This window comes from Pantherophis guttatus, chromosome 7 (assembly GCF_059756535.1).
Source record: "Pantherophis guttatus breed Tessera chromosome 7, ASM5975653v1, whole genome shotgun sequence".
NCBI lineage: Eukaryota > Metazoa > Chordata > Lepidosauria > Squamata > Colubridae > Pantherophis > Pantherophis guttatus.
The window spans coordinates 39,679,645-39,695,648 of NC_142069.1; the positions used below are offsets into that span (position 1 = coordinate 39,679,645).

Here is a 16,004-nt window from a genome sequence, read left to right on the forward strand (position 1 = left end):
GGTGGTCAAAGGCATTTCTAAAGACTTTCAAGAAACTCTAAATCAGGATTAATTCTCATATAACAACAAATGGTTGAAATAATGTCCAAGCATTCCTACCAGCTATAAAATAAAGCTCCCTTTTCCTCAAAATGAGCTAATTTTATTCAGGTCACTAAATAAATTGCATTACCTTAGCTAATTTTTTTTAAAAAATCACATTAATTTTGATATTCACCAGAAGTAGGCACTGTGAAATGTTTTTAATGGTCAACAATGGACTAAAATAATGAAACATACACTCATTAAAAATTAGTTTTAGCATATCTACCTACTCAGTTTTTCTTTTAAAATAATTGCTTTTATCCATTACTTCAGTGGAAATGGATGGATCCTTCTTTCCTTGAATAGAAGATGTTTCCTATCATAATCTACCACATTCTTCAGAATCTTCATAGTTTCCATCCTGCCAAGACCAAGGACTATTAATTTCTTATTAATGTTCTACATATACTTACAAGTGGTGTCAAAGATGAGTCAATTCTTCAATCTAGCATTCCCCAAAGGTGTTGGATTTAATCTTATTTCTTAGCCATCAACAACATACTACTTCCCCTCAAAAAAATCCCCAAAGAACATATTATAATTAGGAGATAATGATCCCTTTGTTGTATGATCAAGTTGCTTCTGCAGTATCATGAAGCTGACCAGTTGAACTGACAGTTGAATCACATTTTATTCATTAGCTAATGTATAGAGAAAAGTTCAAGGTAATTGTATTTACCTTGAGTATTTCCACAGTATTTCCTCCTCCTGTTTTTCCCCACAACAACCAAATGAGATAGGCTAGGCTTCAATAAATTAACTGACCCCAAATCAGTTTTCACGGCTGAATCTGGACTAGCCATTGCATCAAACTAGCCCTGTTTTATTATTTCTGAGAGAAGCACACTAGTTAGGGATAAGTGGTAGGTCACATAATACATAATTTTCCCCCATTGAACTGTTTAAAAACCTCTTTTATTTTCAAAGAAATTGAATGGTATTTCATATAGTTCATCACACTTTATGGTGAAACATATTTTACTAGCCCACTATGGACATAATAAATAAATGAAATCTTGCTAAGGCCAGCACCTTGGAAGCATAGTTATAAACTTAACCCTAAATAATTTTATTAAATAGTTATTTTTGTCTTGAATTTAAATGGTACTAATGTACACTGCTAATGCAAGCTTTTGCACCTTTCTTTCCCCCACTCCCGCTTGCCCACCCCGACTTCTGTTAATTCTGTGTATCTTAGTATGGAGTATTGCCTAGCAGTTTAGTTCATCTGTGGCTGCTTCCTCTAGTCACTTGCACCCCTGCAGTTATGCACATATTATATCCAAGACCTCTGCTGACTACTAATGAAAGGGTGCACAATTTTAACAATAGTGGAGAAGTCATTAAATGCTTCTAGATTTGGCAGAATTGGTATTTTTTAGCTGATTCACAGCAATACACCCACACACCAGAAGCTGCTATGCAGCAGTTGGCAAAGAGGAATTAGCTTCAAAGATTCTGAATTAAATAATTTTTAGAAATAAAGAGCATGCAAAAAACCCCCTACGTTTTCAGTTTAGCTGTCTTCTGTTCTACCTAGGCTTTAGGGGACATTAACTTCCAGCCTTGACAAAAGTTTGTTTGTACATGCTAGGTTCAAAATTACAAAATAGACACTAACAATTCAAATCAAACAAAGGTGAGAATACTTTTAAAATATTTGGAGCCCCAAAGTTCCATACACAATATGCTGCTTCCTAGAATTGTGATCCTTTCCTTTCCTGATCTCCCCTATTGTGCGCATGAATAAGCACAAAAATAGCTGTACTTTGCTAACTACAGCTTAAAATACTTCATCTCACAAGACACCGATGAACATAAAAACAGCATGCTGGGTAGATGCAAAGTACAATGTGTATTATTATGACTCAATTCTCCCAGCTCCCTTTTATCCGTCAGCGAAGCATCTACTTTGGGGAAAAAGTAGGGGCACACAGCTGCTTGGGAAGATATGTCCCTTAATCCTCTATAAATCTGCAAAATGTATGGCTAGTAAAAGCTATTCTCTTAACACTATCCAGTTGGATTACTGTTGTAATGGAGCTATTTTGTCAGGGAGACAAAGTGCCTGGATTTAAAAATTGCATTAGCAGGGATAATAGCACCATCTACCATCCTGCTTAGCCTTCCCTATTTCTTAAACTTGGCTGCATTCCTCACAGTAGCTGGAAGCGAAATAGACAGTACTTATGTCTAAATACTTACAACAGTTATTCTTTCTGCAGTTCACAGGGTGGGGCAGTTTTGTATTGAATGGGAATAAAAGTTACTAGACAAAAGTTTACTAAACTACTAGTAAAGTAACAAAAGTTACTAAATTAAATTTTAAAAAAATATTTAACCCTCCCCCCCCTTTTTGCAAAATCTCAAATGTTTTCTTATCCTATGGAAAGTGTCTCATTTTTTTTTTTTCTTAAGAGTTTCTATCTTTTTCTCATGGTGACTAAGAATTTCTTTCAAAATTCTCTAAGTGGTGTTTTTGAGTTTATCTTGTTGATGGAAGGGACCTAAAAAGTTAGAACTGGCATTGTTTTTTAAAGATCTCTCCATCATTCTTCCCAGCCTGGAAAAAAAAATGTGATAGGAATGCCCTCAAATATCTTCCTTTAGATGTAACTAAAGCATGGAAGCCAGGAAGGAGACAAGACTGTTAGAAAGAAGACTGGATAATAAAAACCAGGACATTCACACATATAGTTACCCGCTATAAACTTAATACATATGAAGGACCATATTGCCCGAAGAGGATCTCACACATATTTACTTCACTGAAATAAAATAAAATAACTTTACTGCAGTCATTAAATAGCACAAGGTGAAATAAATTTTGAAACCAAAATTGCTGTCATTAATTTACTATCAGGAAGCTGGTAAAAAAAGTGCAGGAAAGAATGTATTTAACAACTCTAATTAAAACAATTAAACCTACACAGTTGGGAGTCAGGGGGAATATAAATTTAATAAATGATAAATTGCTATTATTAAAATACTGGGAACTTACAGTGGTCAGTCTACGATTAATGCATGGGAAGATTCTGCAGCAGACTATAGAGGTGGATTTAAAAATATTTTGAAAAAAACTTTTTAATTAGAATTCACCATTGCCAGTTAATTTTATCTCATTTTTTTAGTAGTAACTTCTGATATATTGTGAGAATTCTATGATAACGGTGGATGGCTAATACATTAGAAGATAGATATAAAATTTTCACTTAGGAAACAAAGATCACATACACAGGTATTGTGGGAGAATCTTGTGATCAATATTTCTGAACAGTTGATTGAATACTGGTGAGTATTTTGAGATGGCTGAAAAAAAAAGCAAATGCATCCATAAGTGTAAATTTTCAGACCCAAGGTAAGTATTCATTTCATTTTATTCTAAATTGGTAGATCCCATCACACATTTTATGTCCAATTTTAGGCATCACACTCTAAAGAAAATTTAGACAAACTTCTAAAGATTGAGTTGGTAAAGAGGACCTTACAAGCCTATGAAAACTTTAATGACTTTCAACTGGAAGGACACTTGGCAATCAAAAATTTAATTGCAGTATGTTGCTTGAAGCACAGAATGTGCACTAATTCCAGCATACCATTTCAATAGCAACACATTTTTCTCATATTAATTTATTGCCAACTGAAGTAATGTAGTGAACTGTGATCCAAAGCACCCTTTATGTTATAATAAATGGTTATCTATGAAGTAATTTTTTAAATCTGCTATTCACTTCAAATTGACATTAAAATTTTGTCATCTATTAAGATCAACTTGCAAGATGAATTTGCTACTAGTTTGCAGGATACAAATATTGGAAAGCCATTACATGTTTTGACAGTTTGGAGGATTTTGCAGGATTTCTGTGATATACAGCCGTTTTCCAACTGTTAATGTATTTTTCATTTTGAATAAAGCTTAAATGACTACATTTAACTTCACTACAGTGAAGAATTTGATTACTGAGAAATATGAAATACTAACTGGACAACAATTTCTGATAGACCAATGCTCACACAGCTCTTTCATTAGGTAATTTATCTACATTTCCTAGTATTTCCTTTTATTTGAGGGTACTGCTTAATTTTACTATACATTCATCATGTCATTATTTTATATTTCTCATTTTTTTTTAAAAAAATACTCTGTGCTTCTAAGTTGTCAACTAGAAAACAGCATCCCCACACAGAAATTATGCACATACCAAGCCACTGTTTATTATTTCACAGACATTCCAATTTATGTTTAAACATATACAATTATCTCAAGACTGGGTAGCAATCCACATGCACAGTAAGATTTTCCTTCCCCACTATGGTCTCTTCTGCACATCCCTCCCCCCAGAACAGAATCTGTGGAATAACATGGGATGAAGCCAACCGGCAACAATGAGGCAGAGAAACTGGACGATGTTCAGAGTGTTGCCTATGGGTAATGTCAGGTTGTCTATGGATGAAACCAAGACATCAGTCAAGATGACACAGTGATATATATGTCAATATTCGACTGACACATATTTCACAATTCACCTCAGTGAGATGCTTTGCCATCAGAGTAACTGCTGATTTTGCCAGCTCTCGCTTTGTATTTAAGTATCTATCAGTATGTGCATAAAAGTGCTTTGTACTGTACTAGAACCCAAATGCATATTTTGGTTAGCCTGTGTGGCTCCTTCCATTCAATATTTTAATTAAAAAAAACTGAAATCTTTGTCTTGTAGAAACTACTAGGATTTCCTGAGCTTGTGACACATCTTTTATTTTAAAGTAACAATTCTGATTGTTTTGGAGTTTATACTAACCACAACCTATGCTAAGACATGTTATGAAGAAAGGGAAAAAATAATGGACCCCATGGACCTGACCCAGTTAGTTCATGGCCCCAATCACAGGGGGGGACACACTCTGGACTTGATTTTTTTCTCTGGCCAGTGGTTGAGTGGTCTTATTATAGGGGATATAGACATGAAACCCTTGTCATGGTCAGATCACTCACTCCTTCGTCTGGACCTTCCAACCGCTACATCCCGCCGCAGGGAGGCGGAGCCAATTAGGTGGGTCCGCCCCAGGCGCCTGATAGATCCTGATAGGTTCCAGATGGAGCTTGGGCCATTTCCTGAAGATCTGGCACACGACTCGGCCGAGGACCTGGTGGCTGCCTGGGATCGAGCGGCTGATGGGGCCTTGGATCGAGTGGTGCCTTTGCAGCCTCTGACCCGGTGTCGATCCCTCGCGGCTCCTTGGTTCACCGAGGAGCTGAGGGAGATGAAACGCTGGAAAAGACGCCTAGAGAGCGGTTGGAGGGCCAGTCTCGCTGAATCTGACCGAACACTGGTAAGGTCGCATATTAAGACCTACTTAGTGGTGATAAAAGCGGCAAAGTTTAATTACTTTTCCGCTCTTATTGTGTCATCAGAGAATCGTCCGGCTGCCCTGTTCAGGGTGACCCGCTCCCTGCTCCACCCGGCAGCACAGGAGGACCCCTTGGAAGGCAGGGCCGAGGATTTCGGACAATATCTGTATGACAAAATCGCTCAGATCCGGGGGAATTTGGACTCTGACTGGGTAGATTCGGGCAGGGTGGGGAGGAATAGTCTTGAGAACGTTATCTGGGAAGAGTTTGACTTTGTGACCCCTGATGATGTGGACAGGATTCTGGGGAGACATGTTTACTGGATCCGTGTCCCTCCTGGTTAGTACTGGCTTCCCGGGAGGTTACACGAGGCTGGCTCCAGGGAATTATTAACGCTTCGTTGAGTGAGGGTTACTTCCCCACGGCCTTGAAAGAGGCGGTGGTGAGGCCTCTCCTCAAGAAGCCTTCCCTGGACCCGGCACTATTAGCCAACTATCGTCCTGTCTCCAACCTTCGCTTTGTGGCGAAGGTTGTCGAGAGTGTGGTCGCTTGACAGTTTCCGCAGTACCTGGAGGAAACGTCTTATCTAGATCCATTCCAGTCAGGTTTCAGGCACAGCACGGAAACAGCATTGGTCGCGTTGGTAGATGATCGCTGGAGGGCTCGGGACAGGGGGTGCTCCTCTGTTCTGGCCCTGTTAGACCTCTCAGCGGCTTTTGATACCATCGACCATGGTATCATGCTGCACTGGTTGGAAGAGTTGGGGATGGGGGGCACCGTGTTATGGTGGTTCTCCTCCTTTCTCTCAGACCAGTCGCAGTTCGTGTTGGCAGGGGGGCAGAGGTCGACCTCGAGGCCTCTTATATGTGGAATGCCTCAGGGTGCCTCAACATTTATGTGAAGCCGCTGGGCGAGATCATCCATGGCTTTGGGGTGAAGTACCATCAGTACGCTGATGACACCCAGCTGTACATCTCCACCCCGGGCCACCCCAATGATGCCCTTGAAGTGATGTCCTGGTGCCTGGAGGCCGTGCGGATCTGGATGGGGAGGAACAGGCTCAGGCTCAATCCATCCAAGACTGAGTGACTGTGGTTTCCGGCATCCCGATATAGTCAGTTGACTCCATCACTGACTATCAGGGGCGAGTCTTTGGCCCCCGCGGAGAGGGTGCACAATCTGGAAGTCCTCCTGGATACGCAGCTGTCCTTGGAGGAACATCTGACGGCTGTAGCCAGGGGAACCTTCTGTCAGGTTCGCCTGATTCGCCAGTTGTGGCCCTTTCTTGATCGGGATTCCCTGTGCACAGTCATTCATGCCCTCGTCACCTCGCGCCTGGACTACTGCAATGCTCTCTACATGGGGCTCCCCTTGAAGAGCACCTGGAGGCTCCAACTGGTCCAGAATGCGGCCGTGCGGGTAGTCATGGGAGCCGCATGGCACTCCCATACAACACCTCTCCTGCGTGAGCTGCACTGGCTCCCAGTGGTCTTCCGGGTGCGCTTCAAGGTGTTGGTTATCACCTTTAAAGCGCTCCATGGCATAGGACCTAGTTATCGAGACCGCCTGCTGCTACCAACGACCTCCCATCGACCTGTGTGCTCCCACAGAGAGGGCCTCCTCGGGGTGCCATCAGCCAAACAATGTATGCTGGTGACCCCCAGGGGGAGGGCCTTCTCTATGGGAGCACCTACCCTCTGGAATCAGCTGCCCCCAGAGATAAGGAGAATCCAAGACTTCTGTGCCTTCCGCCGTGCCCTTAAAACCTTCTTTTTCCAGCATGCCGGGCTGGCCTAACACTTTTAAAAATGTTTTTAATTGTCTGTTATTGTTTTTAATCATGGGGCCAAATTTATATATATCTTTTTAATTGTATTTTAATGTTTGTAGTTTATGTTTTTACTTGGCTGTTCACCGCCCTGAGTCCTCAGGGAGAGCGGCGGTATACAAATTTAAAAATAAATAAATAAATAAATAAATAAATAAATAAATAAATAAATAAAATAAGATAAAGAATTCAGTAAGTTTGCTCATGTAAACATTTCTTCAACATCCATGGAGTTAACATATTTGGAAAAAAAATGCTTAAAAAAACTAAAAACTAAAATACTCTTAGGTAATCCAGAGACAAACTGAGGAAGAAAATATAGTCACAGATATAAAAATGATGAGTTCAAATTTCAGATAAGAGATTTAGTTATCTTATCCTAACAAAGCTGTTAATGAAAACCATAGGAAATTTAGCAAAACAAGTAATTAATTGTAATGCCCAAATTTCTGCAATAAAAACAAAAAATCATGTTTGGAATTATACCAGAAACTTTCAAGATGAAAATGAATTCTGAATTTATATGAATTAATGCAATCAGTAATCTTTGTGTAAATCACAAGTATGATTGTCACATGACAATCTGTCATGTATAACATGATGATGGGGGAGGGGAACTACACCTCCAGCTAGTAGCTTGCTGAGGCATCTAAAGAAAAGATCCTTCAGGCCTATGTTTTCTATCAGACTTATTTACCTCAAGGCTTTCTTTGGAGTTGCCATATGTTATGGACTTAGTCCCTACAATTCTAATCGTAAGAAATTCCTTTTGCTTATTAGCCAAGAGACATTTTTTTCACTCTATCTTTTTTTGTTTGTATACTTGTTTTGTTTCACCAAGCAGGAACATAAGAAGTTGTCTTATACCATGTCAGATCATTTCTTTAGCTACCTCATACCATGATGAAACCTTTTTTTTCCAGGATCCTTTTGCAGGTGTACCTTAAAATCCTGGGACTTTCAAAATGTCAAACATATGGTTTCTTGTTGCAAAGGATTTTATTCATTTTAGATATATCCTGCATTTTGTCAAGGAGCTGAAGCATTCCGTTCTCTCTTTTCAACCTCAAACTCCATAGAAGTTACCTAAACAGTTGGTGGCTGATATTATGTGGTACAGGTCTATATTTTCAATATTAAAACATAATTACCATGATTGCAAATAAAACTGTAATGGTTTGCCATTCCTTATAATGTATTATCACAAGAAGGCAATTTAATCAGCGAGCAGCTTAAAAAGATACCTGGTATATATTGTGAGTTGCATTCAACCATAAAAGAGGTAAAAAAAAATCCCCCATCTTGGAAATGATTCTATAGGTTTTGCATTGATTTCTTAAAAAATAGATGACGGTTCAGAAACAGTTACATTTTTCCTATATTAGAAGCATCACAGGATGGTGCTGATAACAACAACAAAAAAAATCAATGACAACAACAACAAAAAACACAGGACAAAGCTTTTCGATAGGGATATCTTTTGGGGATGAGTATTCCTGCTCGTCCCCATGATACAGAAAATCACTGTATCTATAGAGTGATTTATTAAAGTTTTTTTTTAAAAAAAACATCAAATGCATGCATGCTCATACTAAAACACAAGTGGTATTTGCTAATTAATTCCCAATGCATTCTGGAACATTAATACTTATAGGGAAGCAGGAAGACAAAATGGGAATGTGCCACATACATTTACATAGAAAAAATGATTTGATGTGTGAAGTAAAATAATAGTCATCCAATTAATTTGTAATGCTTAAATACTCAGACCAATGGTTTTCTCTAGTAAAATTAGTCTGGTGACCAATATACCTGAGGCTCTCTTTAATATTTATCTATCAGTATTTTAACCGTTCTTTGAGAACAGACAGAACTGAGCATAGTTGGTTGCAAGTATTTTGCAGCCAAGCTCTTACATGCTTGCTTTCAAATAAGGAGTTTAGTGAGATTTGTTTCTGGAGTAATAAGCTATTCTTCTAACCAGCAATATTAGAATATAAGCTTCCATTGCTGGAAAAGTCCTTGTGTGTCCGTTATGTGCAACTCCTTAACCAAGCATCCTTGGTTAAAAGTCATGGCTTTTCCTATTCATTGTGTAGCTTCTTCAATTTTAGTTAACATTTCAATATTCTTTCCAAATTTAAAAGCTCCCTGTGATTACTTTGACTGAAAACACATGCGACGCACATGTAAAATCTGCAAAATAGATGCCAGTTTCCCTTACAGTGGTGCTCCAAGTAATTATTCACCGTTTAATATACGTTCAATCTCTTCCAGTCTTTTCAGTGCAGCAACTCTTTTTTTCTCTATCTCTTTTATTTCTTTTGTCGATTTCTTTTTTGTCTCTTTGTCTGTAGAGTTTTTATTTCCATGTTTTTTGGATTTCCTTTGCTCCTTGCTGCCATTAGAGTTTGTAGTCTGAGGGTTTTTTTGCTCACTTTTTACCTCTTTCAAGTGTTCAGATGGAGTTTTTTTTTCTCCCACAGATGCTACTTTTTCTGTATGAGTCACACTTGCGTCCCCTAACCTGAGGGAAGCAATTTTACTTCGGACAATGCTTAAATGGCGTTGGATGTATTCCTCATGTGGGGCTAAGGCCAGTGTTTCCACTAAGCATTTTTCTGCCTTTAATAAGTCTCGTTCTTCAAAATAAACCACACAGAGGTTGTGTTTTCCTTGTACATTGTTTGGATCCATTTTCAGAATTTTCTCAAAACATTGTTTTGCTCCCTGTATATCTTTCTTTTGGTTCATCAAAATGTCTCCCTTTAAAATCAAACCTTTGGTATGATCTGGGTAGTACCTCAGCAATTCCTCCAGCACGGGTAAAGCTTTCAGTTCTTTTGCAGTCTGAGAGTAAAGCAAGGCCAAGTTGAACAAAGCACTGCGGAAGCCTGGAAGTAGCTTTATGGCTTTTTTCATCCACATCTCAGCTTCATCATCTTTTTTATCATCCATTGCAAGCATGCCTAAGTTAAAATAACCATTAGCATCTTGAGATTCTTCTTTTATGTAACTTAGAAGTCTCTTTTTAGCTTCAGGCCTAAGGCTGGCCTCACCTAAAGCAACAAATGAACATTAATATGGACTATCCATGGCTCTGTAAACAGGACAATATCAACAGTCTTTATTACTTATGCTTGTAGATTTAGATTCATGATACTATAATTTTACAATTTGATATTTCTTATAGTCAGAAAGATCTGAAAGATCCATGGGAAGCGTATTACATACCCACTTTTTTCTCCCAACATCCATTATTACAATAATTTTTTTGCCCAACTGAGGTAGAGGATTTGGAATACCTATATAATTTGGGAGATTTCAATTAATTTCATTGATCTGAATGGAAAATAACAACTGATCCTTTCAAATATTGAAAAATAATTGGATGGGGGCCCAGGAAAATAACCCCAGTGATTCTATCCCCAGGCTTTTAAAATTATTACAATTTCCTGCTTCAAATCTTGTTTGTAGTCCCCCGTTGGAATGTAACTTATTAAAATAACCTATTAGGGTTAAATCTCACCTTTCCTCCAGAACTCAAAGTGAAATATATACTACTTCCTCCTTCCTACTTTTTCCTGTAACAGCAACCCTATAGGGTAAGTTGAGCTGGAAGACAGTGATTTTCCATGACAAGATGTGGCCTTGAAGCTGCATCTCGTAGGTGTCTATTCAGTATCTTAACCACTGCACCAAAAATCACATTCAATCATTGTAGAAGAAGCACTGAAGACTCAATTCACAATGCAAGGACACAGTCTTGTGTTTAATTGTAAGGAGTACTTTACTTATAAGCTAAAATCTGACTTAAGAGGGAAAATTGTAAATAATATGGAACTCAGTTCTGCAAATGTATTCTTCAAAGCTAAAACTTTAGACAACCCATCCTGAAAGGGAAATATTTAACTTGCTTATAATTTGTATTCCTGAGACAGGATTGTATTCTAGAGTTATGTGACTTATCCTTTTTTTGAAAAAGCAATCCTGACTATTCATTAAAAAAAATAACTATGTTTTTCTATGGCATAGTTTTAATGATATTTCATGTCATTTTGTGATTTGATCATGTCAGAGAGTCATTAATTATTACTAATTTTGGTTCAAAATTTTGTTATTGACATATATCAATCACGTTGTTTTGTTTTTGGAGTTCTTCATGCATTATTTTTCCTGGTCTTTCTTTTCTGTCTTTCTTCCCCATAGAGCATGTTAATAAATAATAATAAATAATAGTAAAACATCATACAACTTTTACAAAGTTGTCTTAGAGTTCTAGGTATACATACCAGATTCTTGCATCAATAGTGCAGAATTGAACAAGGCTAGTTTGTGACTAGGATTCAGTTCTAATGCCTGATTGAAGTTTTTCAGAGCTTCAGAGGGATCTTTCAATTCAATGTAAACAATTGCCAAGTTGTACCATAGGTCTGCATTGCTTCGATCCAATTCAAGAGCCCTTAGGTAAGCTTCTTTAGCTTGCAGGGGTTTATTCATCTTTAGAAGCAATTCACCCCTGTTGAGAATCAAAACTTTAAATTATGTGGTTTCCATTCACTCCATTTTCTTGCTATTAAAATAGCATTTGTTTTAGACAGTAGAGCTGTCTACTCACATTTTGCATTTCATTATGACTATAAGATTATAAAGTACCTGCTAATGTAGGCCTGTTTGAAATCTGGCCTCATGCTAATGGCTTGACGATACAATTGGTCTGCTTCTTCAAGACGAGACTCATTTGCCCGAATCAGGTTTGCAAGGTTTATGTAAACATTCAGATGGTTAGGAGCGACTCGCGCAGCATATTTTTTACCCGGAATAATCTGACAGCAGAAGAAATTATATTAGGCTTGGAAGACCATTAACCATAAATTTATTAGAACTATAACACAATGAAAGTTTAACAGTGTCAAAGACTGCAGTTTTAAAATGAGAGGCCTAAATTATAATTACTTTAAACTAAGTACAACTTTCATTTGAATTGAGAATACACTGTTCTAATACAAAAGCAGGCTGATATATAACTGTATTTTTAATTTTTTAAAAAATATTAAATGTTATAATTATTACGAAAATACAGACAAGAAAAAGGGTGAACTAGACTGATTGTTATAATTTCCAGCAAAGTAAAAAAGATGTGCCCCAACATCTTTTGCTAAAAAGACATTCCAAGTCTAATGAAACTTCTCAAATAAGCAGTGTATTCCACTTACCTGTGGCATCAATGATTTTGCAACTAAATAGGATTCTTCTGCTTCTCTGGTTCTGTTTAAATTTTTGTAAGTTCTTCCTACATTCATATGGGCGCCAATATCATCTTCAAAATTGCAAGATAAACAAGACCTTCAGTACTTTCTTTCCCTCTAAAATTCCAGCCTCAGTCACAACAACTTTAAACTAGAAATCAAATAAATATTAAATCCTCCCTGCCTCCGCTTCTATCTAAAATGTGACTGATATGACATACGCTGTACAATTTTGTTAAACTAGGTTCAAGAAATTCATTTGATAATTAATTCAAAACACAAGCATTTTGCAATGTTCCAAGTATAGAACACACCCATATTGTACCCATTACAGAAAGAAATATAGTTGCTTTATTGTTGCTTGGGCCACTTGGCTGTTTAATTCAGAGGCGGGAAAGGATGCTTTTAAGCTACCTCTGGATTCTGTCAGCCTAGACCAGTATGGCAATGATGAGGGATTACAATCTGGCATCAGTCGGAGGGATGTACATTGCCTCCGAAGCACAAGCTACTTTGATAAATACAATGTTCCTAGAATCTCATGCGGAGATCTTTTCTGTAAAGCACTGTTAAGGACTGAGCATGGAACTTTTTGCACGTAAAACATGTGCTCTGCCCCTGAATTACAGAAGGAAAATCAGCCATGGAAGATTAATATGCAACTTAATAATAGCTAGATGGAACAGGAAATTTCTTTGAACTGCTTTTTAAAGCATTACATTTAAGGAATCAGGACACCAGCAAACTTTCCATACTTGTATAAATTCATAAAATTATATACATTTTTAAGATTTCACACTAACATTTATTTTACTTACACAATTTATGTATTATTCCAATGAATCACCCTGACTAGTTAACAGAAAAGCATAAACTAACATTTCATAGTAAACTCAATACTCATAGACCAAAATAACCTTGCTAAGAGGAGCCAACTGTCATATTAGTTCAGAACAAATTCCTGCTTAAAAAGAGGAATTTTCAAGACTTTCTGGAGTGCCAAGAATGGGAACAGCTTTATCTCTGCAGGCAGCAAGTTCTACAATGCTGGAGCAACCAAGGAGATTGCTTGTCCTTCTGGACCATGGTCCTTTCACCTCTTGCAATGACAAGAAAAACCCTCTCCCAATGGTCTTACAGATAGGACAGAACACATGGTTAAAGTGATCCCCAATGCAACCTAGTGTATGAAACATAAAATAATGATCTTGTAAAGATATCCTGTAAATATCCTATAAGATATAGGATATATCTTATATCTCTGTTGATCACTGAGTTGTGCACCTTAGAGGGAGCACTGCAATAGTAAAATGCATGGGGATAAAGACATGAGCCATTAAAGCTTTCTGGTCCAAGCTGCAGTAGCTGATAATGCCAACTAATGCTAAGCAAAGGCTTCCCTGGTCATGGGGAAAATATTAGGAAAAGAGAGTATTATTGCCTTTCATGCTAGCGATCTTTTACAACTCACCTGGCTGAACCTGGGTGGCCTGTATGAAGAATCTCAATGCTCTTTCAAAGTTCTTTTCATTTTCTAAAGCATGACCCACATTATTCCAGAGTTTGGCATTGTTCTTATTTACCTGATCACAGAAAACATGTACATGACATATCAGAAACAAACAATTTGCTATGCAAATTGAATAATTCATTTATGAAAGCATAATCTATTGAGGTGGAATGTTTAAAAGAGTGTTTATAAAAACCTTGCCTATGCACAGACTAAGGGAATGTATAAAAGCTTTAGGGGCACACCAATAATGTTAGGGACCATTTGGAGCTGAACTCATTTATTTAAAATCTAAAATACAAAAGATTTAATGATAGATGATAGTAAATTGCTTAGTTGCTCAGGACAGATTCCCCCAGTTTGGTGCCTTCCAGGTGCATGAGTGTCAACTCCCAGAATTCTCTACCTGTCATGGCGATACTGAGAATTCTGGCAGTTTGCATCTCCTGAGACATGTGATTTGGAGATGGCTGCTGTAAAAGATTGAAATGGTATGACAGTGGTTACAGTAAGAAAAATTGTGGGAGGAACCAGGAAAAAAGTAAATTTGATTTTCAGTAAGTTAATATTATGGTCTGGTGCAGTGTTGGCGAACCTTTTCGGTACAGAGTATTGAAAAAGGAGTGCACATGCATGTGCCGGAAACCGGAAGAACAGCTGCCCAGTGCACATGCGTGCGGCTGCTCTTCTGGTTTCCGGTGTGTGCATGCACACCGGCCAGTTGGTCTTTGCGCGTGTATGAATGCCAGACACCAGAAGACCAGGTGGCCGGTGCGCATGCATGTGCCGGAAACTGGAAGAGCAGCCGCCCGCCACGCGCATGCGCACTGGGTAGCTGCTCTTCTGGTTTCCTGTGCTCCTGCGCGCATGAAGGCCAGCTAGCCTGAACCCGGAAGAGCAATGGGCGATGGCTCATGTGCCTGGAGAGATGGCTCTGCATGCCACTTCCGGCATGCGTGCCATAGGTTCACCATCACGGGTCTAGTGGCACATTAAATAATTTCTCACTTCTAACACAAAAAATGACCAGGCAACAGAAATTTCTCAGTATTACATACACAAATTTAGCTAGACATGTCTTAGGACTTCTGTTTCAGTAGTAGAGTAACCTTGATTTTTCATCTAGACAGTCCTCACTTAATGACCACAACCAGGACTGATAATTTTGTTGTTAAACAATGTAGTTATTAAGTGAAACATCATGTGACATCACCCAATTTATATCAGTTCAGCTGTGGTTGTTTAGCAGATAATCTGAAGTCATTAAGCATGAAGTCATATGACCATGAATGGCTTTTTCCAGGCTTCCCCATTGACTTTGCTTGTCGGAAGTCAACTAAGAAGGTCACAAATGTAAACCATATGACCACGGGATGCTGCAGCTGTCAGAAACGCATGCTGGTTGCGAGGTGCCCAAATAGTCATCACATGACCACAGAAGTGCTGTGACAGTCATAGGTTCGGGGACCAGTTTTAAATCTACTTTTTCATCACTGTTGTAAATTCAATGCTTGCTGAATGAAGCAGTTGTTAACCAAGGACAAGCTACATTTATCAATTCCCAGTATCTTTCCTTGGGAGGAGGGGAGAGTTCTGAAAAGGTATCAGAGGCTGTGAATCCTGGAGTTTCTTTTTTCTGACATAAATCCTTCAAGAATGCATTATTATCAGAAATAAGAATTTAGAATAATAATACTATACCTTTAAAGCAGACATAAACAATGTATATTCCGATTCCCAATCCCAGTTCCTCTGCAATGTTTTTAAAGCATGAATGAACAAAACCAAAGACAAACAAATCCATGATAGCTTTCTCAGGGTACTAGTAAGTAAAAATGAAGAAAGATGTGGTTAATGTAATTCTTGATTTCCCAGGCTAACAGCATATTTCTCCAATTAGGGCACTTAACTCATAGAACCTCAGTTTACAATTCTAGATCCAATTTAATATTAACCATATTTTCACAATTAGCTGCTTCGGGA

General features: G+C 38.1%; 1 protein-coding gene across 6 annotated transcripts in view; it reads right to left on the bottom strand.

Annotated features, from left to right (window-relative positions):
* Positions 1–8,723: 8,723 nt before the first annotated feature.
* The window catches only part of TMTC3 (transmembrane O-mannosyltransferase targeting cadherins 3), a 32,215-nt gene continuing 24,934 nt past the window's right edge, over positions 8,724–16,004 (bottom strand). For all 6 annotated transcript variants that reach the window (XM_087874034.1, XM_087874031.1, XM_087874030.1 and 3 more), the window contains 6 exons: positions 15,723–15,843; positions 13,983–14,094; positions 12,479–12,582; positions 11,919–12,088; positions 11,555–11,781; positions 8,724–10,321 (listed from right to left, as the gene is read on the bottom strand). In XM_087874034.1, the coding sequence (XP_087730160.1) occupies positions 9,504–10,321; positions 11,555–11,781; positions 11,919–12,088; positions 12,479–12,582; positions 13,983–14,094; positions 15,723–15,843 (1,552 nt within the window). In that variant the 3' untranslated portion in view covers positions 8,724–9,503. The remainder of the gene's footprint in view (positions 10,322–11,554; positions 11,782–11,918; positions 12,089–12,478; positions 12,583–13,982; positions 14,095–15,722; positions 15,844–16,004) is intronic.